Source organism: Merops nubicus, unplaced genomic scaffold (genome assembly GCF_000691845.1).
Source record: "Merops nubicus isolate BGI_N331 unplaced genomic scaffold, ASM69184v1 scaffold461, whole genome shotgun sequence".
Lineage (NCBI taxonomy): Eukaryota > Metazoa > Chordata > Aves > Coraciiformes > Meropidae > Merops > Merops nubicus.
In genome coordinates this window covers 78,737-106,646 of record NW_008587420.1, presented here as the reverse complement: position 1 = coordinate 106,646, position 27,910 = coordinate 78,737, and the positions used below count along the sequence as shown (strand labels likewise).

Genomic DNA, 27,910 nt, shown 5'->3' with positions numbered 1-27,910 from the left:
GTGGTTCAGTTAGGCTGTGAACTTATAACATCCATCAGCACCTCTAATTTTAGTCTCCCTGTATGGGCAATAAAGGAATTAATACTACTGATCTTTGTGCCATGAATTGTCCTCTCTCTAGCTAGCTGTTACACAGCCTAAAATCACATCTGGTGTTAAAGAAGCATTTATGTCTAGTCACATACCATCCAACCCAAACCTGAGAAGCTGATTCCATGTTAGAAGAACAAAAGGACAAATCTGAAGAGGAAGACAGCCTTAAATTTCAGCCCGTGTTCTACAGGGTATGCTTTCATGAAGCAAATCATGGTGCGAGTTGAGATCTAGTCTGCAGTAGCTTCCCACATGAACTCTCCTGCCAGGAGTGATTCCTCCACCCATCTTCCCAATATCCTTCCTCCTACCTCCTCTCATTCATTTATCCTGTTCTGACTCCATCCTCATGCTTCTTCTTCCTCCACACAGAACACCTCTCTCCCCTCTAGATCAGAAGGATTGGGCAGGTGGCTGGTAACTGCATTCTTGCTCACCATCTTGTCCCGGCATAGAGAGGACCGTACACTAGGAGCGACACAAAGCCTTTGTCTCTCTCCAGTTCTCTCCTGAGTTCAGCACTGCTCACAGCACTGCTTCTTCTTTTTCCTGCCAAATGCTGAGGATGCTCCTCCTCCCACCCCCGATTTTTTTTGTGCAACACATGGGGCCACTGATGCGCAGAGCATTCCCAGGGGTTCAGATTCCTGATGTCATGTCACAACCATCCAGGCAAAGGCAATCCATGAAGCTGAGTACATGGCTTAGTTTCATTCAGCAAATAAATACAAATTGCATACCCCATCTTTTGGTTCTGGAGAATCCTTAAAACTGCAGAGGACTGAGAATGAAGCTGAGAAGTCATCAGGATCAAAACATGTGTCTGGATCCACAAGATTTTACCTGGAACATCTTCACTAGAAGTCTTTACCTGTAGGTTCTCACTACTCCTGCTGGAGACAAGCTTCCTTTATTTCATTTACACTCATAGAAAAAGACATTACCTTCCTGTCGAGTTGTCTGAAGCCAAAACAGTTTTTCTAACTCAATGTAGTTAATGATTATAGATCTCACCCTGCAAAAGCCAAAGTCCTTTTATTTACTTCTGCGAAAGGGTTCCTTACAAAGTCTTGAGTTTCTTTCACTTGGGTTATCTAATTCCCACACTTGGTGCCTTTCTTGCATGTGAATTAACGGACTCTACTGACGCATGCTGCTGATAAACTCCAAAAGAAAATGGGAAGTCAAGAACTGATCTGAACTTTCTGGTCTAGGCTTTTATCTAAAACAGAACAGCAGAAAAACTGTTTTCTTCCGTAGTGAAGACATCTCTGATTTCAAAATAAGGAAAAGAAACTGGTGCCCTTATATGTGTGTTTTAGTAAAATCGGTAAGCTAGGTTTAGTGTTACGAAAAAAGGAAACATGAAGGTACAAACGTAGTTCTCATTGCACCTGAGCATTAGAGTTTCAGAGGCACAACTGAACAAGTACAAGGTAGCCACTTGCATTTTTAGCACTTGTTTATTAAAAAGGAATATGTGCATGACTGACTAGTTACTAAACCCCCTAAAGTACAGGCTCTGAGTATAGCTTACGTAGTAAATTTGACCCAAGCATTGTGGCAGGGGGAATGCCCAATACTAGTGCAAGGAAGGAAGGAAGGAAATGTAGTATCAGTGTTAGACACAGGAATCTCACTGCATGCACAGTGCTAGCTCATTCCAATGTGCTCCCCACACAAAGATCCCGTGTTTGAAGAGAAACATGCTGTGTGACTGGTACTGAAATTTCCAGCTTTTTGGTTTTGCCTCCCCCCCCCCCTTTTTTTTTTTTTTTTGGTACATCAAAGGTACAAGAACACCTAGATGGTCTTAAAGCTATCTGGAGAGATCTTTTATTAAACTGAATATCAGCATTCTTAAGCAGCTTTGGAAACATTAAATCAGCTAGATTTGGGCTGGTCAACTCATCAGGAGATTATAATTTTTAAGGCTAGATTTACTGTTAGGTTTAAAGGTATCTGGCTGTCATTTCCTCATCCATTTTCTTTGAGTCCAAGGATGCATCCAGCCACATAAATTCTCTTTCCTTTTATGTACCTTTCAATGTAGTGAGGCCATGTGGGCACAGCTCAGGAAGAGATACAAAACAAAAGTCCTGACCCTGAAACTCTGCTTGCTGCAGACCAAGGACATCAGGAAAAACAGTGTAAACACATCAGGAGCATGCTGAAATACGCTTGTAACATATTGCAAGCATTGGGTGACAAGCAGAAACTAGAGAACATAAAGTTCCACCTGAATTTCCTAAACTGAGGAAAACCAACTTTGCTGCAAGGGTGATGGAGCACTGGAACAGGGTGGCCAGAGAAGTTGTGGAGTCCCCTTCCCCAGAAACTCTCAAAACATCTCAACATTGGTGAGCTATGTATCTGATGTTTTTAGGAAAACACAGGAGACTGCCCAAAAGTTACAGCCTAGGAAGGAACATTCATGCAGTGGCAGCACTATACTGATTATGGTATTTGTATTTGCTAGAAATATTACATAATTATGTTTAGAATCCTGTAACATCTCTAAGATAATATATATGTGAATATGGTATGTGGCCATGAATATTCAAAAATGTGCATGTGGAAACATATATAGATAACAAGGGAGATGGAAGCATGGGAGAAGATTTACTAAAGAGAGATCTAGCTGGCTCTTTGTTCCAGGTTCTAATCCATTTTATTTTGTTTTTAAGGCAGTGCTGTTTCTGCTGCTGGGGATAAGCAAGATGACTCCATAAGGAATCTGAAGTTGCTCTGAATCTAAACGGTAACTGTTAGGTGAACAGCAAGTGATAATGCACTTCTTCATAAAGAAACTGCATTGTTTCACAAAGAACCAGTCAATGCCATTTTCATGTTATATGATTAGAGATGGACATGATAGTCTACTGTAGGAAGCAGGTTTCTCTCAGAAGGGAGGTGATCTGCATTGTCTCCTTGGCACGTCAGTTTGTGTTCCGATGAATCCAGTCGTGAAGCGCCGTCACCTTAGTGTATACGCCAGGGCGGTTGCGCCGAGCACATCCTTCACCCCAGCTCACAACGCCAGCAAGGTACCATCTATTCCCCTGTCCTGTGCAGGCCAAGGGACCTCCGGAATCTCCCTAAGATGAAAGTTCAGCCATTAGTGCACACACACACAGACCATTATAACAAAAGTTTGGTTATTTAAGGACACTAAATACCTGCCCCTCCCTTTCACAGATTAGAATTTAATATTAGAAACTTATTTCTGGGTAGAATGTACCCAGTTACCTGCTAAATGTATTCATTTCATTTTTAACTTATGAAAGTAGGACAGTAATCAGTATGAAGCAATGGCAAGAGGACATTTTAAAAATTACTCATTGCTAACATCCCCCTTGAGGTTTCATAAGGCATCTGCTTACAGCCTGAATGGGGAGAGGAGAAGACCAGGTCGGAATGTGGGAATTCTGCTATAAGTGGGGATTTGACCATAAATGGTTCACAGATTGAAGGCAGAACTTTTATACTGTATTAAATAGGAACAGAAAAATAGCACAGCCCCTCCCCCCCCCCCCAAAAAAAAAACAAACTAAAGCTAAAAAACCAAAAACACCCCATGCCAAAACCCAAAACAAACTCAAAACCAAAACTCAGAACAGGTACAACTAAGTATTATTAACAGTTTCATAATCAAGATTGTGTCTACATTCACAGATGGAGAGGAGGGAACAAAGACTAAGGAATATGCAGATAAGAACTGACTTCTTAAAGGAAACATGCAGCATAAAAAAAGTGAAAAATACCCTTTAGTTCAATTTACAGGATCAAAACACATTTGGGCTCACAAATGCTTTGTGTCCTTAATTGTTTTAACCTTGAATGTCTTCTGTGAACAGATGAGTTCACAGAACTCTGACAGGTACAGATGCAGCTCATTTCTGCAGCTGTTCCTTATGCATACGAGGCAGTCAGCAGCCTTCAAGTTGCCCCTGGAGTTTGTTTGCTAGTTGGATCCAAAACTTGAAAGAGGTCAGAAGAAAGCCATGTAACAACTCAACCAAACAAAATTATCTAAAGATAATAAAAGAAGCCAGAAGAGTTTTTCTCTCTCTCAGGCTGCTGTCATACTGGCAATTTTGATAATCGAAGAGGCTGATCTTGAGAAAGGAGGGTGTATAGCCTGGCCAATTACACAACCAGTTTTGAAACACTGAAGGGGCTATATGCTCGTGGAGAAAGGAAGGATCTCAAGAAGAGGAACCAAGATCAAAGAACATCCTATAGTAATAAGAAAACAGAGTCTGAAAGAGTAGATGCTTTGTTTTTCACTAAGTATCACATCCTCTAAAGAAGAAGGGCATTTGGAAGCTCCACATAACCTGTGCAGTTAATGGACAGCTTATGTATCCACGAACAAGTTAAACAAATCAGGATGCTCACAGGTCTGGACCTGCAGAAAAAGGGTTTCAGGGTGCTGTGGAGATTTCATTAACTGCCAGCATCATTCCTCTCTAGCACTGTACAAAAGTGAACTAGTGACAGAAAATAAAGAGATAGCAAAGATGTTACCCAGACTAAGAACTTAGAGGACCAGAGGGCCAGCATGCTAGGACTCAAACACAGCACATTATGTTGGAAACTGGATTGACCACTGTGGTATATAGCCTAATTAGTTAAAATGCCCATCTAAAAATTCAAGGGCATTTCTTAAGCAGCACATTTTTTTGAGGATTGTCAAGCCTCTAAACTGACAATGTTCAGCAAAACAATGCCAAGGTCTAAGGTTATAGACAAACTGCACATAAGGTCAACAAAAACAACAATTTGTTGAATTAAAACTTAGAGACTTCAGGAAGATCCTGCAAATAATCTATGCTGTATAAACAAGCTTGACCCATTAGGAGTATGATCTTGAAAAACTTACCTTATTATATTAAAATAGTAACATTCTATCAAATTACCACAGTCTAAAATCAGTAACATATTTCTCTCTCTTTACGCAATAACATGTATAATAAGGTTTGTAATTTTGAAAGTGGATATTCACCATGATAATTTTAAATACTGATAAAGTACACAACTAGTCTAATAGCTGGGGAGAAAGAAGACAGCATCAAGACTGTTGAAGTACATCCAAAAAGCAGTTTCTGACTGTGTGTGCAAATAAACTAGGCCATATAACTTATGTTACCATGATAGAAACACGACTTGTGATTATACATACCAATGAACATTTGAAACTCAGAGGTTGTACTGCAGCTACATTCACCAAACGTAGCTTACCATTGCCTTTTATAGGTCTTTGTAACTGTATCAATACATTACTCAAATTGTTATGGAATTTTATTAATCCCACATCCAGATATAAAAAAAAAGAAAAAAAATAGGTATGTATAGGAAAAATTGCAGGTGGCTCTATTTCCTTTATCCTTACATCTCCTGTTATTTTACAGAAACAACAGCAGAAGAGGAAAAAGAACTCTTGTCAACACATTTTACCCCTTGTCTTTGCAAAGCAATATTTCTCAAGAGATTCAGACATTATCTGTGCCAAATTTCCTTCCTTAGTTTAGAGAGCCTTTAATTGTCATGTTAAATGAAACGTACACTCAAAGTCATCACATTATTACTATGAAAAAAAATAATCAAATCCACAAACAATCCACAACTCTGAGCAGTTGTCCAGTGAAAACAAATATTCCTCCATAGTTTTTCTGCAAGTTCCAGATTACCTGACATGCGTCAACACCACCACTGAGATTCCCAGCACACAGCATACGTGATGTGATAAGATCATCATACAGCTTGTTGCAGACACTTTGGTTAATTATTCTCACTGGAGCTTCCTGCAGTGTTTTGGCAAGGTGACCTAGAAAAAATACAAATGGTATTGCAGAGGCTATACTAATACAGTTTTCTAATGGAGATACCACTTGTCAAAACAAAAGAGAACTGCTCTGAACTCAAAATCTACCCAGCTGATGACTGGAGAGTATTTCACATCCCTTCAATTTGCTTCCTGCCCTCAGCTTTTGAAAGCAGTTATATACACTACATAGACATAGAGGTCCTTATGCATCACCTTTCTGATTCTTTAGTCTTTATCCTTATGAGCTTGTTCTGTCACAAACAAGCTATGCAGATTATAATACAAGATTCCACACAGTATGAGTAATTTTGAGTGTTATTTCAAATTATGCCCCAAACTTTTTGTTATTTACAATATGGGTGTGCCCCAAGCATTGTCCAAGTCCTACTAAAAGAAGATCCTACATACTTTTCCATCCTTTCCCTTCTAGGGAAGGAGCTATGGAATGAAGCTGAAACAGGAGAATAAGCAATTTTTTAAAATCAAGCCTGTAAGTCACAAGTGATGCCAAGAGTTTAACTCTGTACTGTCATGTTGGCATAAGGTGTCATTATGAACTAAATAGCCTCAGTCATGTTTTGGCCCAACAATGGAAGTATCCTTTGCAAACTTGGATGATCAGAAGTAGTACTGGGGTTTGGTTTGTTTGCTCATTCAACTCTGAGGGTGAACAGGGGATGAAATAGGTAAGATAGAAAAATCTTCTTTTTCCACATGCCATTATACTGACTTCTAAGTATTACCTACATGATTTTTTTTTTTAGAAAAAGACATTGTAAGAAGGCATCAACTGTAAAGCCATTTACATTTCATTAGGTTAGGACATTATGAACTAGATCTAACTCTTGATTTAAAAAGACGTATTAAGAAAATCAGAATTGTCACAGCATATGGCTTCTCATCAAACATGAGGAACCAGATCCAAGTGCAGTTGTGGCCATGAGGAACTGTTTAAGCCAAGATTTCAAAGCTAGCTCTTGTCTAATACTGAGAAAGGATCAATATCCCTTGGGCTCCTGCCCCCAAACCCCTCCAACTCTGCTTGCTGTTTTCCTGTCTCCTCACTGCAGCTTGCTGAGAGGCAGAACTCTTCATGGGGCCTACATTACATTGCCTTTGGTTAATATAGACAAAAGAAAAAAAAAACCTTTCACAATATTTTTTTGCAATTATTGCTGTTCGTGGCCCAATACTGTCAAATAGAATATTCTATTTGACAGTAAATATATAGTCTATAGTAAATTCTTCCTCTTGTCTAATACTGAGAAAGGATCAATATCCCTTGGGCTCCTGCCCCCAAACCCCTCCAACTCTGCTTGCTGTTTTCCTGTCTCCTCACTGCAGCTTGCTGAGAGGCAGAACTCTTCATGGGGCCTACATTACATTGCCTTTGGTTAATATAGACAAAAGAAAAAAAAAACCTTTCACAATATTTTTTTGCAATTATTGCTGTTCGTGGCCCAATACTGTCATATAGAGTCTCGGAGATAAATTCTTCCTCTGCAATAGCTGCAAGTCACTTTTCTTTATCTGTAAGATTTTTTATGACCTATGCACCAGATAAAATGAGCCACAAACATGAAAACAGGCAGATGTTTGCAAATCTGCGGTCATTTGCTGCTTGATGGTGTGTGACACCTGAGTACACATATTAACACTTATCACCTGCTACCAAGCAAACATTCAGAATTCAAAGGTTGTAGCTAAGGGGACATTTTCTAGCTTTTCATAGACCTACTAAGTAAATCATAGGTATTTTTTCTTATGACTATAAATATTTCACTGTTAGAGTTTCAAGCTAAGCCAAATTTGCAAGAAGTATATCCAGGAAGTGAACATACTCTTTTCTTTTATGGCTCCCCAGCCAGTTACATAGCAGACAGTTCCATAAACAAATATTCTAGATGTGCTGGGTAAACAAATGGGCTGTACCAGCTCACTGAAGAATACAGGCGTCTCCATTTCCAATAAGGCAATGTCATAGTCTGAGATAGATTGGTCGTACTGTGGGTGGACAATTATCCTTTTGATTGATCTCACAACTACACGATTGCTCTTTTCGTTAATAGTATGCAAGCCCATATATGCTCTCCATCCTGAAGGAATGGAGTATCTGTAAAGAGAATGCTTTTAGAACATCTTATTGGAAAGTAATGCAGTGTCAGTTCACTCCATTTTATCTGCTTTTCAGTATTTGATGAGATTAATCAAAACTGATGTGAATGGAGTAGAATACCACTCAGGAAGTAGTAGTACACTGTACTACTGATGCACTGTAGTATCTGTCTCCTAAAAACATTAAGTAATCTTTTTACTTACTGTTCTGAAAATAATAATTTCCTGGAGCTGTAAGACAAATTCTTTGCAACACACCATGCTTTGGAAGTCAGAAAAGCATATTATTAAACTCCATTTTCTCCTTGCCGCACGCAGCAGGTATGTATTTTCCATTTACACTATCTAAACTGAACATGGAGTTTTACATTCCAGTCCTTTTCTTGGGAGAAAATGCTGTAGCTTCTACTCATAAAATCCCTGCCTTCTAGAAAAAAAATGGTGTTTACCCTAAATCTAACAAAATAGTGTGTTTTACCATGTAGGATTCACTGGCAGTAGAGGCAAATAATTACTTCCAGAACTTAGGACTTTTGAAGCCAACAGAACACAATATTGAGGGTTCATGTAGTGGTATCATGGCAGAGGGATATCCTGAATCAACTTGGAATAGCTACTGCAGCCTTTTGAAAAAAACACTGTAAGGCTATTAAACTGGAATTAGCCTATGGCAATATAACAACTTCATACCTCACAGAATCAGAATCCAGGAAGCAATGGGCAGCAGATATGAGCCACTTGCTGGAAATAACAGATGCACCACATACATGGCCGTGTCCTCCCATCTGTAAACTTGCTTGCCAAGGCCACTTTCCAGATCTTGCATCTGCACCTCCAACAATTCTGTTTTTCCTAAACTGGTGTCTTCCACAAGCTAATAGAAATAATTTAATAAAATAGTAATGAAAAACACAAGGTCACTTCACTTGGCTATGATGCATACACAAAGTTTCATCAATAGACCTCAAAGCTGGTGGAAAAGAAGTGTTTTCTTATTGTGAAATTGGTAAAAAAAAAGGGTACTTGCCCATTTTCACACAATGGGCAGGTCAGAAATAAACCAATAGTTGCCTATCTTCCCTCTTAGGCTTTCTAAAGAGACTGGTAACTCAAAAAGACCTTTAAGCATAATTATAAGCTGCGTTGTTTCCCAAAGTTCACTTGAATAAAACCTCATATTTTTTCCCTTCTTAAATACACAGCTCCTTGACTGTATTTCATTCAGCTCAGGCAAGCGCTAAGATCTACCAGCTTACCCTGGGAGTGTGCATTGCTTGAAATAAGTCATCACAGACACAATGGACCAGCAGATTTAAAATGAAACAGTGCAAAATTCAAGACAGACATTTTCATACAGATGTTACCAAGAGATTAGCTTTTTTAATTCACACCTGATTTAATAAATTCTTAAGCTAATAATTCTTGACCATAGCACAAAATCCTGAGTCAGTTTCCCAAGCCATTAATTTTTAAATAAATGTTACCACACCACAATTCGCTTCATCAGATCCATCTGCACAGTCTCTTTTTCCATCACACTCAGGATTTGGTTTCAATAGGCATTTTCCATTAAGACATCTATATGCATAAGGGGAGCAACTTTTGTAGGCTGAAATAAGATAGAGAGGATAATGTCACGTGTTTGGAGCCATGATTTCAAATTATTAAAAGAACTTGCATGTTCAGCCTACTCGGTGATAGTTGTTCAAAGCGATACATCCCAGTCTGCTTGAAGTCATAGTCTGTACTGGTATTAAACTAGTCCCTCTGTGTGGAGGGGACAGGAAGAACGTTCCACTCTGATTAATGATCACGCTAACTTCAGTCTACACTCTCCATGAGGAAATAGACAGAAGAGCTTCCAACTGTCCTCACTCCCATTTCACTTAATTCTATACTGAGCAAGACAGGTTTCTCAGACCTGTTGTTTTACCTTCACTAGCACTACCAGCATTATAAGTCTTCACAGCACATATCATCTGGGAGTCAACCTTTTTTTTTTTTTCCCAAATGAAAGTTGAGAAAATTGTGTAAAAGCTTTATACCTCCCCTCAATAACTATTTTTTGCTAAGGACTATAGAAGTTTACTATGTGGAAGTCCTGACAGACAGCAATAGGCTCCCATTCTCATTATTCTTATTATCACCTGTTTACAGTGACCTCTAAACAGTGGAAGGGGTTTTCTGTTTGTGTGGAGTTTGTTTTGTTTTGGTTGGGTTTTCTTGTTTTTGTTTGTTTGATTGTTTGTTTTTCTAGAAATAAGAACATAGTCCTGGCTACCTCAAGGACCTAAGCTTCAAAGCAAGAGAAAAATTATAAAGGCAAAATGCAGCAAGCACTAGGGAGATAGTAGTAGTACCAGAAATGTCCATAGCTATGGTGGAGCTACAGTAAATAGACCATGCATGTAGTAAAGGGCAACAGTCCCAAAGCTCATTATATCTCTGTCCCTTACATTGTTTGGTACTGATCTGGCAGCAATTGGAAAAACTGCTCTTCTAACAGGATCACCAGCAAGCTATGATTACATCATCTCACTAAAATCACTGTTATTGTGAATTTTGCTACATTAATTTCTTGACTAGTTTCTCCCAAGAACTAGTTATACTCTGCATGTTTTGTTTTTGTAATTGTGGAATTTGTATTTTATACAATGAAAAAAAAATATACTACATTTATCTATTACAACAATAAATACAATCCTACTTCTGCCTTCCACCATCTTTTGGAAAATAGCTAAAAAAATATACTTAAAACAGTTGTTTTTATCACTGTCCACCCCACAGCTGTCATCATCTTTACAAGTCTTGTATTGATGCTTACACTTCCTATCACCACAGTCCAATTGTTCTGGAACACAACCTGAAGAAGAAAGTTCTATAAATGCTTTGTAAACCAAATGTCTGACTAGCAGCCATGTGCTACACTCCCTGCCAGAGGTCACCTTGATGTCACTGTGCCACCTCTGCCAGACATTAATCTACCTTGGTTTTGATAACCCCCAGTGACAGACACCCTGTTGCATTATGTAACTTGTGCTGTGCTCTGACCAGGAAAATCTTTCCAAAGTTCTGTCTGACATCCTAGGATGACACTTTAAAAAGAAATAAACAACAAAACACTAAACACACACACAACACACAGAGAAAATGGTATGACTTTGACTTTCAGGTCAGCTTTTGACTCACTATCATCAAGGCAATCCACATATGTATTTGATTAGCTAAGCTCAGATCTTGTCTTTGAGTGGGATATCATTTTTTCCATATACATTCTCCAGCTTGTCAGGACCATTTATAAGTAAATCCCTTTTAAATACATCCTTCTTTCTATTATTACTTCTCTTAAGTATCCTCTCTAATCTATTCTTTACAACATTAACAAAAATTTTGAGAAATCTTATAACAGATAGTTGTAAAATGACAATAAAAATATCCTTCCATTTTGGTAATGGGTCACTGGTAATCATTCTCTGGAAACAGTTTTGCACATTTTTTTCTCCCTGTGTTTCCTTTACTTACTGATAAGTTTGTCATACAAGACAGTGTCCAAGTACAACCTTCCCTCTATTTATCCTCTGACAAAAGAGAGCTAAGACAAAACAATTCCATCCTGGTTTTTAATACTTTTTTCACTGCTTGCAAATAGTTTCCTTTGACTACTTGTTTGTTTTGTTGATGTTGTTTGTTTTTTAAACTTAACTTGTGAAGACTGGTGTAAAATTCCCTTCTCTTCTCCATACTTTTAGATCTTCACCCACATCCTTCACGTGATCTTAGAGATAGCCACCAATATTTTAGAGATAATTTCAGCCAGTCTCTACACTTCCTGCAGCAAACTGTTTACAGGAGAATATAAACAAGAAATAATTGCCCTACCACTATCTAATTCATCACTACCATTTGAGCAGCCTTTGCAGCCTTCAGAATGATTGCTTTAGAGAATGCATGGTCTTACTGCACATCTGCGCTGGAAAAATAAGAAATTAATGGTACTAGAAAAGTTGTTACAGGCTAAATGTGTTAACACAGGACTGTACCATGAAGAAATATTATAATAGTTACTAAAAATCAAAGCTAGTGTCATTAATAAACTAAATTGAATGTTAAAAAGGGAAATTCTATCTTATTTGGCATAATCTGCCAAAGATTTTTATCAGGCAGTTTGAATTAGATAAATCATTATTCACCTAACTGGACTTTGAAAATTAAATTCACATTCACTGCCTTACTCAAAGGGTGGAAAGCAGTTCAGTAGAGATATACAGTTACTACCAATAGTGAACACATCTTCAATTCGTTAAGTTAATATATTTTACACATGAACATCTAAGGGGGGGAGGAGTGAAGAAAGTGTCAAAACTAGACACTTCCTTAGTATTAGAAATACAAATTTCCTGGCGTTAATGTATCAGTAGAAATTAATCTCTCTGCTACTACACTCTAACATCCTGTCTGATGTTCTTTATCAAATACTTTCCAAATTTAGCAGTTTCATTATGAAACAACCTTTCACCAAGAATCTGTTTCACTTTCACTTGAACTAACATCTAGTATCAATGTTAAGGTATTTCTTCTTTGTAATATATCAAAAGTGTTTGTTCTCTTCCAGTTCTTCAGACGAGCTAGCAAAAAAAAAAAAAAAAAAGCAGCTGTGGAAGAACAAGCAGCCAAAAAACCTCCTCTCTTTCTGCCCAGGCTATTTAAAGTTTTACCCCTCTAGCACAACAGGCGAATTAACAGCTAAGTCAGATTGAAGGACCAAAACTGTTTGTCCCACATTTATTTAATCTGTTCCTATTTGGAGTCATTTAGTCCACTTCAGTGCCTTGCGTGTGGTGCTGGTGGGAGGAAAGCACACACTACACAGGCAGCACTAGCTCAAAGCAGGAGTCTTTCTGTGCTCACCTCACCATTCCCTGAAGTTATTCAGGGCCTTTCCCCCCACCCACTGTTTCTTCCCCTCTCCCTCTTACTGTTGCTACAGACAAGGCTTTTGCAGAACAGTGCTCTCCATACATTCTGCACTCTCACATAACCCTCCAGAAACGCCTTTCCTCTGTCAACTTGATACTGACACATCACAGCCAACCTACCCCTCCCAGTGAGCTGTAATACAGATCCCTAGGACTGTGATTAAGAATTGATTATATGACTTTGAGCCATCTGCTTGCTGACCCAGTGCTAGAAAGGGAGCAGAGCACACAAAGTAAAGACTTGTACATGCAATAGAGACTGGGGATTTTCTCTGTTAATAAAAGGTTTTCTTAGGCTTTGACTTGTCTCTGAGCCATTTTGGAGGCAGTAACCAGAGTAACCATAGAACACAGTATAGTTTGTAACTTTTTCCACTAGAAAGAGACACACTAGCAGAAAAATAAAATATCTCTGAAAATATCTTAGTCTTATAGAATGAATGACCACAAAATCTGACACTTATTTCTAATGAAAGACCTGAAACCAGAATCTGTACTACAGCAGAGTTTACATATTAAGCTCTAAAGGTCAGCAGTGAACAGAACTACACTCAGTCAGGCAAGGTCAGGATCTGAAGATGTTTTACAAACTGGACTGGTCTCTTCAAACCACAGGGGATGTTAGCTGCCTAGACATGAATTGGTTAAAGGAAAAAGAAGGCATTTAGAAAGTATATTTTGCAGGTATATCTTTTCTAAGAAATATCCCAAGTGAATATGTGTATATGTTCAATTAAATACATTATAACTTTCTAAACGTTTGTCTCCTGCAACTAGGTTAAGAAAAAAAGTCATGTCAGTTTTTATGTGGTTGGTCTGTCAAGCATGGTTGCTTAAGTTTCTCCTCAAAAATTAAAGCATGTGTTTATTCGCTTACGGTCTGTGTGTCTGAAGGCTTTGTATTCAATATAAAATCCTCTGTGGGTGACCAGCTCATCGGAATGGAAGTTGATTGTGACAGAATAGCTGTACTCTCTAAGCATGTTTTCTGAGTGAGCTTTACAGTATCTAGCAAGGCAAAAGTAAGAGTAATTAATTTCTAACCAAACTGACCATTACCAGCCAGCTCTCCTTTTACTGAAGGGTACCAGAGCCAAAAAGCTTTAAAACAGTACAATAAAGATCAGCTATTTTTTAGTGTTAGAACAGCCAGATAGCAATATTTGAAAGCCTATTTAAAAGTGCCACCATACACCACAACTTTTCTGGGACTAGCAGACTTTGAAACAAAATACAGCAAGATGATCAATGTCAGAATCTACCCTATAAATCCAAACCACTTCTAGGAATCCTTGATTTTGTATTTCCCTTTTAGGTTTGGTACCCCAAAGACCACATAGTTAGTAACGGAATCATACAGCCAAATCCAACAGCTTCAGTATGCTCCTTCCAAGAGAAAAACTACTCCGAACAGTACTTTTTTGGGTTTAGTTTAAGCTTGTTGGGTGGTGGGGGTTTCTTCCCTCGTTTTTGGGGAGTTGGGGGTGTGTGTTTGTTTCCTTTAAGCACACACATTGCAATTTGTCTGTCTTACAGAAAACAGTTACAATTGCTGAGGACTAAATGGTATAGAAAATGAAATTAACTAATGGAAGCTCTTTGCACATGTCAAGATCATTGACAGGAATTTACAGTTTAACTACAACTGCACAAAGTCCTGCAGTCTTCTGTGCAATTACTTTTAAGAGGAACAGCAAAGTAAGTAACCACCTAACAGAAATGCCCATTTACCAAAAGCAGAATGCTTAAATTAACAAAATGACAAATATTCAGAATTAGGGAAGGACTGAAAATATTATTCTTCTGAAATTCAATGGAAGCATGTCAATTTTTGTTTAAGTGCATCTTTCTGCACTAGAAGTGGTGAGATTTTTTTCTTCAATATGTTGTGCTGAACATCAACATGCAAATTAATGTCTCAGGAAATAGTGTCTTTACTCACCTGATCCCATCAATTTCTAACCAGTCTTTATCACATTTGCTGGATCCTGGAGACTTCTCTTGAATTTGTATTATGAGGATTTTTAATAAGAGCTTGTAGCCAGGCAATGGTGCCTAAAAATGAAAAGATAAATATCACAACACACACATCCACAAAGTTAAAAGGCTTGTGCTTCTAAGATGGTATATCTTGTTTTGCTTATTATCAGATTAAAAAAACTTCACTTTTTTTATTATTCAAATCAGCATCTTTGAAGAACCAAAATAACTTTGCTAGTTATTTTACTCTTAGTTGTTATACTTTTTTAACCAGTATAGGCCAAACTTGGGCCAAACTGTGGCAGATAAAGAAGTATAGGTCTTCCCGAAGTCAGCAAAAAACACTATATCTGAGGTTCATGCTATGTTTGTACTGCTCCATATTCCATTAGGTCAAAAAAGACATTTTAGATATCTATGGCAGCTGGTGGCTCAACTGCATTAGCGATGACCTGCATGTTTTAGAAAGTCTTCTTCCCTTTCCTGCACATAGGTAAGAGCTTTGTCCTATAAGCTGCTAATAATTTTCATTAAGCAGGCAAAACGTTGTTATGAACTCAAAGACATTAATATCATCCTTTTTCAGGGAAAGTCAAAGAAGTAGTTAAATGCCTAATGGAACAACAGAAAAAGACACCAGGAAGTTTGTAGAAATCACAAGCAGATTATAAATCCTGTCAAAGGGCTTGCTGGAAATCCAGAGCTGAATTTCTGAGCAGACTGTAGGAAAATACAGTGTGATGTCCATCATATGAGGCATGATTTATATGACTGTTGTTTTCTTTCTGACATAGAAGCAAAGCCCTGATTATTAGAGATATTCTTTGGCCACTGCAACTTGTCATCTATAGAATCATAGAATCACTTTGGTTGGAAAAGACCTTTAAAGTCATAAAGTCTAACCATTAACCCTACTCTGTCAAGTCCATCTCTAAGCCATATCCCCAAGCACCACATCTACATGGCTTTTAAACGCATCCGGGGATGGTGACTCCACCACCTCAGCATGTTCCAATACCCAACAACCCTTTTAGTGAAAAAATTCTTCCTAATGCCCAGTCTCAACCTCCCCGATGCAGCTTGAGGCCATTCTCTCTTGTCCAATCCTTTGTTACTTAGGAGAAGAGACAGGCACTCACCTCTCTACAGTGGCTTTTCAGATCGTTGTAGATAACAATAAGGTCTCCCCTCAGCCTCCTTTTCTTCAAACTAAATAGCCCCAGTTCCCTCAGTCACTCCTTATTAGACATATTCTCCAGGCCATTCACCAGCTTAATCGCTCTTTGGACCTGCTCTAGCACCTTGATGTCTTTTTTGTATTGAGGTGCCCAAAACTGAACACAGTACTCAAGTTGTGGCCTCACCAATGCCAAGTACAGAGGGACAATCACCTACCTGGTCCTGCTTGCCACACCATTTCTGATACAGGCCAGGATGCCGTTGGCTTGCTTGGCCATCTGGGCACACTGCTGGCTCCTGTTCAGCCACTTGTTGATCAGTACCCCCAGGTCCCTTCACTGAGCCCAGAGGTACACCATTTCTGACAGGCCACCAGCCAGATTTAACTCCATTCACCACCGCTCTCTGAGCTTGGCCATGTAGCCAGTGTTTTTCCCTGGAGAGCATATGCCCATCCAAGACACAAAGAGCCACTATTTTTCATGAGAATGCTATGAGAAACAGTGTCAAAGGCCTTATGGAAGTCCAGGTAAACAACACCCACAGCCTTTCTCTCATCTACCAGGTGGGACATCTTGTCATAGAAGGATATGACAAGCAGGACCTGTCTTTCATAAACCCATACGGGCTGGGCCTGATTGCCTGGATGTCCTGAATACGGTGTGTTACCCCTCATTGTCTCTGTTACCAATAATACTCAAACTGTTAGAAGCTGGCAGTATTTCCCTCCCATAGCTGGCACTTGTACACAGGACAGGAAAGAAATGGGTGCCTGAAAAAAAGTCAGGTGCAGTCACAGTACATTTCCCCTCCATTTCACCCACATTAAAAGCCATTTTTCCCACTTTTATGTCTGCATCACATAAAGCAAAGTCACCACTACCCAGGAGTTCCCAGGACTTACTCTGATGATCCAGCTGCAGTCTATGTTTGGTGGGTAGTAACTTGGGTAATAAGGGGAACTGAGTGTCCCGTTCCAGGAAACATGATGGCCGCCACACACTGGGAGAGAAATATATTAACAGGGAACACAGTTATCTCTGTTGGGCTAGGGGGCAGAGACTACTTCATAGAGAAAGACTACTCCATAGAGAAAGGTCCTAGATTACCTAGGACCTTTCTTTATGTACAGCATTAGAAGAATGGGTTATGACAGTACTAAACTCAGGTTTTGACTGTATTAACAGAAAACCATGTAACTTCCAATTCTCCATCACACTGAATTTCTCTTATTTTTTGATCAAATTACAATTAAGGATAAACATAAACCATCTCTGACTGAAACTGTTGTGGTTTGGTTTTTCTTATAGTTATTTTGTGGTAAGTGAAAGAAACAATTAAATGTGGATGCAACAGACCTCCACTTCCCAATTTACTTCTCACTTTTCTGTAGACGTTTTCAAAAATTAAACAGCAATCAGCACAACGAACTGAAACCTGATTCATTCATGAATTACATGATTAATATTATGTAAACCAGGAAGTCTGCATGTCAGTTATCAGTCTGAACTTTCATGCTACATTTGAACAACATTTCTGAGGTTTTATTTGCTACCAGGAACTTTCCTAGATACCCAGTTTTTAGTGCCTTTAGTTTCCTTTAGGTAACACAGTAAATGTAAACACAAATATAAGAGAAATTTTAAAAACTTTGAAAATAGCAAAATTTTGTGGCAAAACCTGGGCTACATGTCATTTAGAGTACCCATCTTCAGAATAATGATGTAAATCTATTCTGTAATGTGCATGGGATAAGTATTTGCCTAAGCAGTATCCACAGAGACATAAGCTGAAACATGTAAGCTTTGGAGAAGTTTATCCCCTATAATTTGTTCCACAAATTAAAAAAAAAAAAAAAAGCTCACTTCTTAATTGTCAAAATTCTTTCAGTTAGACCTTACAAAGCAACTGTGGCTGAACTTTCACCAGTGAAGCTCCTACAGCTCCTGTAAAATACTATGTTTTGCCATTATTCAAAATACATCGCTAATGACACAAAGCTCTCTTTGCCGATCTTATGGGACTCCATAGGTGCAGAATATGCTTTTTGGGTCTATTGGGAGCTGGAGATAGATTGCCAAAACTGATAAAAGGGCTGCTGTGTCAGTGGGACTATCTAGCTTTGCCTCAATATATAGTGTCTGTAGAGTTATGTTGCTGGCTGCTCCATTACCATTGCTGTGTTACGTGTATAATAAGAGTAATGTCTGGGAAATGTGGCTTGGATAGTAGCCAGGAAGACAAAAAAAACCCATCTCCCAAACCAAAAAATCTCCCCAAAGTCTCCCAATGTTCTCTATTCTTTGTTCAGTTCTCAGACATTTGAAGTGGATCATACTGACAATCCCTTGACTTGTATGCCAACATTCCATCTCCCCAGATTTCATTCAGGCAATATCGTCTCTTTGATAGGCAACTAAAGGTACAAGTAAGCTTACGTCAGGTGCCTGTTTCTATTAATTACTTACTGATTTTAGGAATAGCTTGAAAGTGGGCTTTCAATATACTGCTTTCTTCTCTTCGGTCCAGTGAGAAGGTAAGTAACATCACGTTACTTGATGAAGTTAAACGTACAACAGAAGGGGTCCAGGCCCCAGGTCCACACCATCTGAAATGTTACAAAAATAACATTTTTAAAAAAAAAAAAAGTTTCCCATATTCCAGTCATCTTTGCTGAGAAACTGGTCAGAAATAACACTCTTCTGGTCATCTGTGTTTCAGAAGCATTCCCCTGGCTACCACTTCCCTTTTATTTTCCCACTCAGTTGATACTACACAAGATGCTAGGGCTTCCCAGCATTGAGGTTTAGTCATTCAGGGTAAACATCACAGATGTTCTTGCCTAACAGGCGCCTTGGAGTTTTCAGACCTGCAGAAACATCAAGAAGGTAGTGCCATATTATGTTACTTCAGTATGACAGTGGCACTGAGAAGCAGTGGGTAGCACTGAAAAGGCAACAAGTGCCGGTGCAGCAGTGTTGAGCAGCATCTGTGGAGCAGGTGGCAATGCCTAAAGCATTTCCAACCTATTAACGTTCAGTTTGCTTTCATGGCACAAAAGCATCATGGAAGATGTGAAGCCCCAGGCAAGGCAACTACTTATCTTTCTTCTTTTGTTTAAATAATGATGAGTTAATTTATATCCTGAAGCTAGAAAACTTACTACCACTTGTAATTTGAGATGTTATTTTTTCCATCTGTAAATTCACCCTTATATTTATTCCATTTCAAAACCCATAACGTATTTTGGATTTCTTTTCATTAATTTACAAATCTATGTGTAAAAAAATTCAAAGTTTTCTCTTTTTCTGTGCACAGGAAATGAAAGCAAAATTAGAACTCAGAGTAAGAGAGTATTTCCATCACAACCCTGCATCAAATTCTTTGACATCACTGAGACCCAGAGTGGAGGTACTAAAATAAAATTTGTTAACCTTAAACTGAAAGTCATCTTCTACTTTAGCAGTCTATTCCCTGCTCTAATTTCATGCAAGGCACTAGACAATGTCTCTGTGATTTGCCTCTCTTTTGCAGATATTTTAAAATCCTTTTTATCACAATACCTGCCAAATCCTTTATAAAATTAGCTATTTGAGCCCCCTCCACACTGCCATGTGGAAATCTTTCAGCATCTTGATCTTCCACCCAGTTGACAGCCTGGCTTATCCCCTAGCTGTACTGTTTGTCACAGTCTCATCAGAATAGGACAGCAAGCACATTTTTTTGCTGACTGTATACCCTGATAAGAAGGATATTAGCATTAACAGACAACACACAAGCCAGATCCCTCCCTCTGGTTTTAATCATGTATGAGGGATATGAGGTGACCAGCCACCAGAGGAATAAAAAGGTTGACGTATTCATTCATGGTGCAAGATGAATTGAAGACATGAGTAAATTGACTGGGGACCCAGGCAACCAGTCCAATTCCAATTGTGTGGCCATGACCACAAAATGGTGCCATTATAATGGATATATTCCTTCCTCTGCTCCCTACCATATTGATGTCCTGCCATTGCTGGGGACTCTGCCTACAATGGGTAGTTGGGGGACCCTGCCAGTGACTGGAAATCCTACATAGCATACTCACCATCTAGGTAAGATTCCCCCCAGCACCACTGCAGGCAGCACCAGCTTTTATGCTGTTCTCTTGGAGGCAGGACACTTGATGTTAATGATGAAGGCAGGGGTACCTGGTGGTGATACCCCAACTAGCTCCCACCCAACGCTGGCCAGGCCCTGGGCAAAACCAATCAGGAATGTCTTTCCTGCCTGGCTGTGGACATCATCCATATGTCAACCCTGATTCAGGGCTGGGGGTTTAGACCCCAGAACTTCACACACATGAGTTGTCTACATGAGATGTCTACTTTTACAGTACATCTCACAACCCGAGCTCACTCAGTCTTTCATATTTGTCACTGAACTTCTGTATTACTGCAGTTTACAGAAACTGGTGAGAATCATTTTAGTCACCATATGTGATCCTAGACCCAAATGTCAGGGAATAATGGCTATAACACAGTAATTTCTGTTTGTCATGGATACTGGAGATACTGTTGTTGGTTTTACTGCATCTGTCTTAAGTATGTCACTAGCTGCTTTTAGTGTAAGTAGAAAACTAATGGGTATATGCTAAAACAGACCTTTGCTAAGATGTCAATAAAAGTAACCAAATGAAGGCAAGTTTTTTTGAGGTAGAGTTGGGCTTTTACCATCACTTCAGTCACCACATTCTGTTCTTGTTCTCTGATAGACAGAGATCAATGTCCAATCTGGAATTTTCTGTCTTAAAGCTTACTGCATTGATGTTCTGAATGTGTTACACCATACAACTGCGTTGCTTTTGCTGGCTTCCAGGTGCTTTCATGCATGTGGCTGACTCTTTATTTCTTCAGTTCCTAAAAAACTGAGCCATTGCTAATCATGTACAAAGGACTTGTCGCAGCAATAACCCCTGATCAGCAGCAGAACAGATGCAGCCCAGCATCAGGAATGAAACTCTCCATGTCATGCTGTAACCTGAGATTAACTCCTTACAGAAACCTCCATGGTGGCCTTCTGGCAGTCCAACAACAACAGCAAGCTCTGGTATCTTATTGCATAAGGAGAGAAATAAGTCTATTAAGAACTGAAGACCACCTAACTCAAGAACGTTAAAGCACTACTAAGGAAGTGCACTTCAGAGACTGCTAACCAAACTTGCATGCTCAGCTAGCCTCTTTCTGAAATTTCTTTAAAAAAAAAAAAAATCCCCCCTCAAAGCCATCCATCCTGAAACTCTAAAACATTTTATTTATTTCGTTAATGAAGACTTGTTCATGGTGGATAAATTGTCTATACATTAATTTTGACTCTGGAAAGTGTGAGTAGTATGAACACTGAAGGTTAAATTCTGATCTCACTTATGTAAACAGACTGCACAGTAACTCTGAGGATGAAGCCTTACACAGACACACCACCCCTTTTATGAACAGGTATTTGCCTGTGACTGGGTTGATATAAAACATGTATTTTCTAACAGTAATAGAATACAATACTCTAAAAAAATAATCTGTATATTTTTTAGTTGTGACAGTAATCATATAAAATCAAATCCATTAAAAATCAGTCTTCATGTAGACTAAAACCCATAGGAATTTATAACAGGCTTCCCAGGGAAGCAGTCATGGCACCAAGCCTGTCAGAGTTCAAGATCCATCTAGGCAATACTCTCAGTTTTAGGTAGTCCTCTGAGGAGCAGGGAGTTTCACAGAATCACAGAATGTTAGGGGTTGGAAGGGACCTCCAGAGATCATCAAGTTTCAGCTCAAGATATTCTATGATTCTATTTCATCGGGAAAGGATCATTTGGAAGATCTTTTTTACTGCCTTATCCAAGATTTTTTTAATTAAGTTGTATTTGGAGTTTTACATTTTGGAAGCCTGTTTAATATCAATTTGATATCATTATACTTTCAGAGACTTTCTGTACAGTGCAGTAAAACATCTTTTCTCAGTACTATCATACCTTGTAATGATCTTGTTCTGCAGAGGAAGAAGGAAATCATAGGCTGATAAGTGGTGTGATGCACAGCTCTCTGGAGTGACACCATGCAAAGTGATAACTACCAGTCTCACCACACAGTTAGAAGGAACTCGCAGTCTCCATTGGTAAAAAGACTTTTTGGGATTTATCAGAGTTAGAGTCCTGTTGTTCCCTGGCTTGGCATACAGGTCAAAGGATACTGCTATACAAAAGAAGCTGAATCAGTGGCTGAAATCTGTTAAAATTAACGATAAATTAAGTCACCGGGTAAAATTTCAGAAGAGGTGGCAACAATCACCTACCCACGCTTCATGACTGTTTTAATCTCTGCTCTGGCTAAGGAAGCATGATGCTTCACCACCAACAGCCCATCACACCCTCAGCAAGAAGTAAGGGACTCGGCTGCAGCAACTACCACCTCTTCTTGAAACCTACTGCTTCCTTTGCCGTTTTCTCTTCACCCCTATCCATGCAATGAGAGCACTATGGAGTCAGTCTTAAGGTGTGCGTGATGTGGGAAAACCAGGCAGGCAAAGTGAATGAAAGCTATACAGTATTTGACTGATGACTAACCATGCATAACCAAAATGATCTAGTCACTAGGCAAACAAATTATGTATAATTTGGTATAGCAGCTTTTTAAAATATGCCAACAAAAGGAGCCACAGCTCATTGCAAGTCAGTGGGCACTATTAAATTTCAACCATTCTAGTCAGACATGAGGGTAAAAGCTGTAAGGTATTTTAATAGCAGCCTTTATTTGGAACACAGGCCAAGAAGATGTCTAGCCTAGTTTGGTTTGTAGGCCCTACAGGTACAAGAGTAAGTGGAAAACTGCCATTTTTCTCTTACAGCACTTTATTTCCCCAAAGAAATATCATTTGAGATTAAAGTATGTTACCTGATTTTAGCATCACATCATAGTCTGTGGAATCTGAAACTGAAATTTAATAACTATCATCAGCCACACAAGCCAAAGAGTCAAACTAGAAAGAAATAGACAAAATAGGTATTAAATGACAGGTACATTGTTACCAAAAAGCTCCATTGTTACAAGATCAAAATCTTCCTCAGTTGTAGAACTGAATGTATGAGTTGCTTGTTTACTACTTATTTCTTTTTGTTGCACTGGGGTTGGTTTTTTAAAAGAAGCAACCATATCTTGTGGTGCCCAGAACATATTCCAGTAGTAAGCTCGAAGTCCAGAGTCTCCTTCACTGTGGAAATTAAAAAACAGCTTCATAAATACACTTTAATTACAACTTAGGACATGCTTTCCACTGGTTTGCATTTTTGGCTTGCACAGTTTCATAGCCAGTTGAAACGGAACTGCTGTGCAGAGCTGCAGCTGAACACAGTGGCAAAAAGCTCTCTAGTTTTAACAGTTGCTTTCTCTACACGGTAGGAATGCTTTGAAAATATGCCACTTAAACAGTTACACACTGAGACTGAAAACTACACCTCAGAAAATCCTTGCAATAATTTTGATGGACTTTGATGTTTCCATCCGTGCTGTATAACTATACAATTTTAACATCCTATTACAGCTCCAGACAGATTTTCCTTAATATTTTAAACTGAGGCTAGCTATATGACAATATATTTTCATGCACATACTTTGACACATTTCATACAACTCTTGAAATAAACAAACTGGGTGTAAACACACGCAAAGTATTACTTAAGTAATTCAAAGAGACATTCTTTCAAAAGGGCCTACGGACTGATCTTTCAGAAGTTTCCAAAGCCTGTCAGGTTAGTAGTAGCCATCTGCTCAGTGCGTTTACATTTCTCCTAAGGAGCTTAAATAGACTGCCCTGCCCAAATGATACATTTAATTTTTGTTTTGAGAGTTTAAAAAGGAACCATTTAAATAGACAAAATTAAAATAAGATTCTGCAAGCAGTAGAGGCAAAACCTGCTTAACTGTGATTTCAAAAATCAAAAGTAAATGAATAGACTATAAAGCAATCCAGAAACCGAGGAACAATTAATCAGACTTTATGCCACTGATTTTACAAGGCAAGACAGGTCATGTTCAACTTAGCTCTTAGCTTACATACCTAAGTGTGTTTCTGCATTTATTATATCCCTATTACAGACATCTGCGTGTTCTTCCAGGTAACTTATTAAAAATGTACAAAATAAGATAAGACAAACACAACTGAATATCTCAATTGTATACCGTATTCTGGAACAGTATGTACCTGAAAGCAGCCACTACAGACTTCAGGTAGTACTTTCCCAAGGAGGAAGACTCATATATTTCTGTGAACTGACAATTAAATAATGGTAAAAGAAAATATGAAGTGTAACATTTTAGTGTCAGTATCATGCTATAAAGTATTTGAGTTTTTCTTCTTTCCTCCTTACCCCCCCCATATGACCCAACATTTTCACAAAATGCATTAAATAAGCATCATAAATGTGCATTCATTTCAACTAAAAAAACACAGTAACAAAAAATTACTTTTGAAATTTGAGGTGACTTAAGACCATTGAGACAACTTTTGGTAATTAGCTGTGAAAAGAAGATTTATGAATACCTTTATATATTTTGTTTCAGTCTATAAATTTCCAGTATATAATCTGGACATGAGCAACTTTTATTGGCTGTGCACAAAGCAGCTTTGAGACACCAGATCAGCTCTTTTGGGAACTACTGGCTAACAGAGAACTGCTTTGTGTTTACTGCTGTTCCCATGTACCCAGGAAACAGTATTGATCTCACAAATAGGAACTCACATAAGAAGTGCAAGAAAGCAAGCATTGTTGTGGGGAATAAGGGAAAACAAAACAAAAACTATTCGATTTGAGTTATAATTTAAAAAAAAAAAAATCAGGAAAAAAATGGAACAAGGAAGAGTGTTTGAGTGAAGTAAAACAAAACGAAAACCACACTCCTAATTCCTGTAAGAAGAATAATTTGTCCGTGACCTAAAAACCCTGAGGTTTTATTACCTAGAAAACATTGGCCTACAACAAGAGACACAGCCTCAGCTGTCTAGCTACATTTCTAGAGCTTTACACCACTGAGGCACTTGCTAACTTTAAACTTATTATTTTGAAGGAGAAAAAAAATTGTGACTCACTGGAGTCTTCTCATTCCAGTCTAATTCTGTAATAAGTATTTTAAAGTTATTGCTATGCTTTAGTGGGAACTTACATAATTTTGGATCACTTCTGCTTGCAGGAGAAATTTCTGTGATTGCGGATCATTGAGGTCATCTGTATAAGTCAAATTAGAAATTTCTATACTTCCACCAATGTAAATGGAGGAGAAAGCTGGAGCTGAGGGGGAAAAAAAAAAGCATTAAAATATTAGCAAACCTAATAACATTACAAAAAAAAATACTGAACAAAGGCTTACAGAAATGTGTATTTGTCCCTAAAATTGGTCAGTGTTAGTTCTCAAGAGAAACATGCAGTTATAGCCATAGTGCTGAGTCCCCTTGGCAGAATAATGCCCAGAGGAAAAGGAGAAGAACGAGGTGCAGGTTCAGACAAGCATTTTTACTAGGAAGTTTTAATTGCTAAACTTCCATCTTTTTTGCTGTACTGCTCTCCTGAAGAGATGCAGTTTTAATGGCTATGTATTGAGATCTGGGAAGGAGTGCGTGTAAGTTAGGTACCCATTCTGCTTTGAAAAATTGAAGAGAAGATAGTTAATTCCTAGAGGTTCTTGGGAAAGGTAACAGTTATAACAATGATGGTATTCACACGCAGAGACAAAAAAAAAAACTTAGAGCTAAAATACATACCTTCATTACTCTTGTGTAACTACCCACGGCTAATTTTGTTATTTTAGCAAAGACGTTAAGGAGAAGGGAAAGTCAGTAATTTATAAACACATCATATGCTTAGTGCAGAGCCCTTCACACAGTGCAAAATACCCATCCCATCCAGACTATGCTAGGGAATGACACTTACAGAATGAATAGCTCAGGACTAGCATGATTACTGTAAATATTAAAGAAACTATAGGTAATATTCCTAGAAGCCACCTTCTCCAGAAACACAACCTCATCCACTTGAAGAAATAGTACTTCTGACACAAGCCTTCTTGGTAGGATGTGCAGCAGTTAATATGTGGACTTTTCTAGAGAAAGACATGGGAAAACATCAATTATTAAGACAACAAAAGAAGAACTATTGTACAATACTTTAGAATATTTACCCTTTTCATTTTTAAAGAGGTTTAAATTAAAATAATATCTTTCATGTTATGAGCTATGCCACACATGAAACTCAGTAATTTCCTGGCTACTTCTTTGCTGCATGCATTTCAAGCTATGTAAACAGGGAAGAAAATTGTTATCATTTTGGTTAGGAGCAGTTTTCCTGTGAAGAATACACACCAGAGTGGGCAAAGAGATCATTCACTGCATTCCTACCATAAAACTTAGCTGGTGTCTCTTACCTGCCCTGCAGTCTGCTCAGAGTTGCATGGATCTGGTATGCTGTACACAGAAACACGGCTGGAGGGGAAAGTCGGTATCATGATGCCTTGACAAATGTCTTTTGACAAATCTAATAGCAAAACCCTAAATTAATTTCATTTCTTCAACATAACCCAGACTAGTGTGCTGCTCTCTCTCTCTCTCTCTCTCTCTACTACACACACCAGGCTTCTCTCATTGCACCTTTGCCATACTGCTTGAAGCTAGAGCCAGCTGACCTGCAACCAAAGAAGGTGGGGAAGAAAAGTTGCCATCACTGTAACTCTTTGTTTTCCTAACTGGCTGAGTAGGATATGGATCCCATCGTCTGAAAACAGATTAGTTACTTCTTTCAGAAATACAAGAGTAGGAGATGATTTATGACATAATGCAAAGGACACAAGAGCGATCTAGAGATAAAAGTCCCAGAGCAAGATAAAGAGGGCAACTTCTAATGAGCACCTGGTGGAATCCACAGAAATATTTACAAGACAGAAGAAAAGCACAATTCCACAAACCACTTGAACTTTCCAGCCTCAAGTTGGTACCACAGATTAAATCAAATTACAAAGCAATTCACGTTCATATTTCCATTTTGAAAGTAAAACCAGTTTTAAGTCAGCAAACCAACAAGCTCAGGGTATTCTGCATGTAAAATAAGAAAATCAAGGATGTGTGCAGGGAAATATAATATTATATACATGGGGGTGGGGGGGAGGAGGGGAGTGAGGAAGTGAGCTAGTGAGAGGGATGAGAGTGCCGCATAAAGGATGGGAAACCTAGAAAAACAAGAACAGGTCAAAGAAACTGTAACCCCAGAAAAAAAAAAAGGGAAGAAACATACACCAACACATCACACACAGGGACTACAAAGGAGATTAATTGGAAGGCAATCATCACAGCTCAGGAATGCAAACTACAGCTGTAGCCAGACTGCTTTGTTCAAGTCCTCTTTTTTTTCCAAGAGAAAGTATCTCAGCTACACAGAGCCTGCTGATGGATTGATACTTAGCCCCTTTCCTCATGGAAAAGAAACCACAAAAAAAAAGCCTGGAGGAAACCAAGCCTCTTCTGCTTTATCTAGAAAAATTGTATTAGGACTTCTTAAAATTAATATCCATTCCATGTATTTAATTCCATAGCACCACCTCTTGGATTGCCAAAATGTCAGTTTTATTTCAGCAAGGACAAGATCATTGCAGTAACACAGATCATCATGTTTATTTATCTGTTAAGGTTGCCCAAAGATGAAGAATTTAAAAGGTGGATG

The 27,910-nt window shown here is 38.6% G+C and overlaps 1 protein-coding gene across 1 annotated transcript; it reads right to left on the bottom strand.

Moving 5' to 3' along the window:
- Positions 1 to 3,032: 3,032 nt before the first annotated feature.
- LOC103781191 (transmembrane protease serine 7-like) lies at positions 3,033 to 26,702 on the bottom strand. Its single transcript, XM_008948894.1, has 17 exons — positions 26,622 to 26,702; positions 26,132 to 26,300; positions 25,368 to 25,492; positions 24,409 to 24,476; positions 23,237 to 23,418; positions 23,103 to 23,141; positions 22,184 to 22,403; positions 18,642 to 18,781; positions 17,078 to 17,175; positions 14,957 to 15,069; positions 13,892 to 14,022; positions 10,794 to 10,901; positions 9,528 to 9,647; positions 8,729 to 8,912; positions 7,765 to 8,036; positions 5,787 to 5,923; positions 3,033 to 3,191 (listed from the first exon to the last, which is right to left on the bottom strand). Exons 1-17 carry the CDS (start codon positions 26,700 to 26,702, stop codon positions 3,033 to 3,035), a joined length of 2,346 nt encoding a protein of 781 aa, XP_008947142.1.
- Positions 26,703 to 27,910: the final 1,208 nt, after the last annotated feature.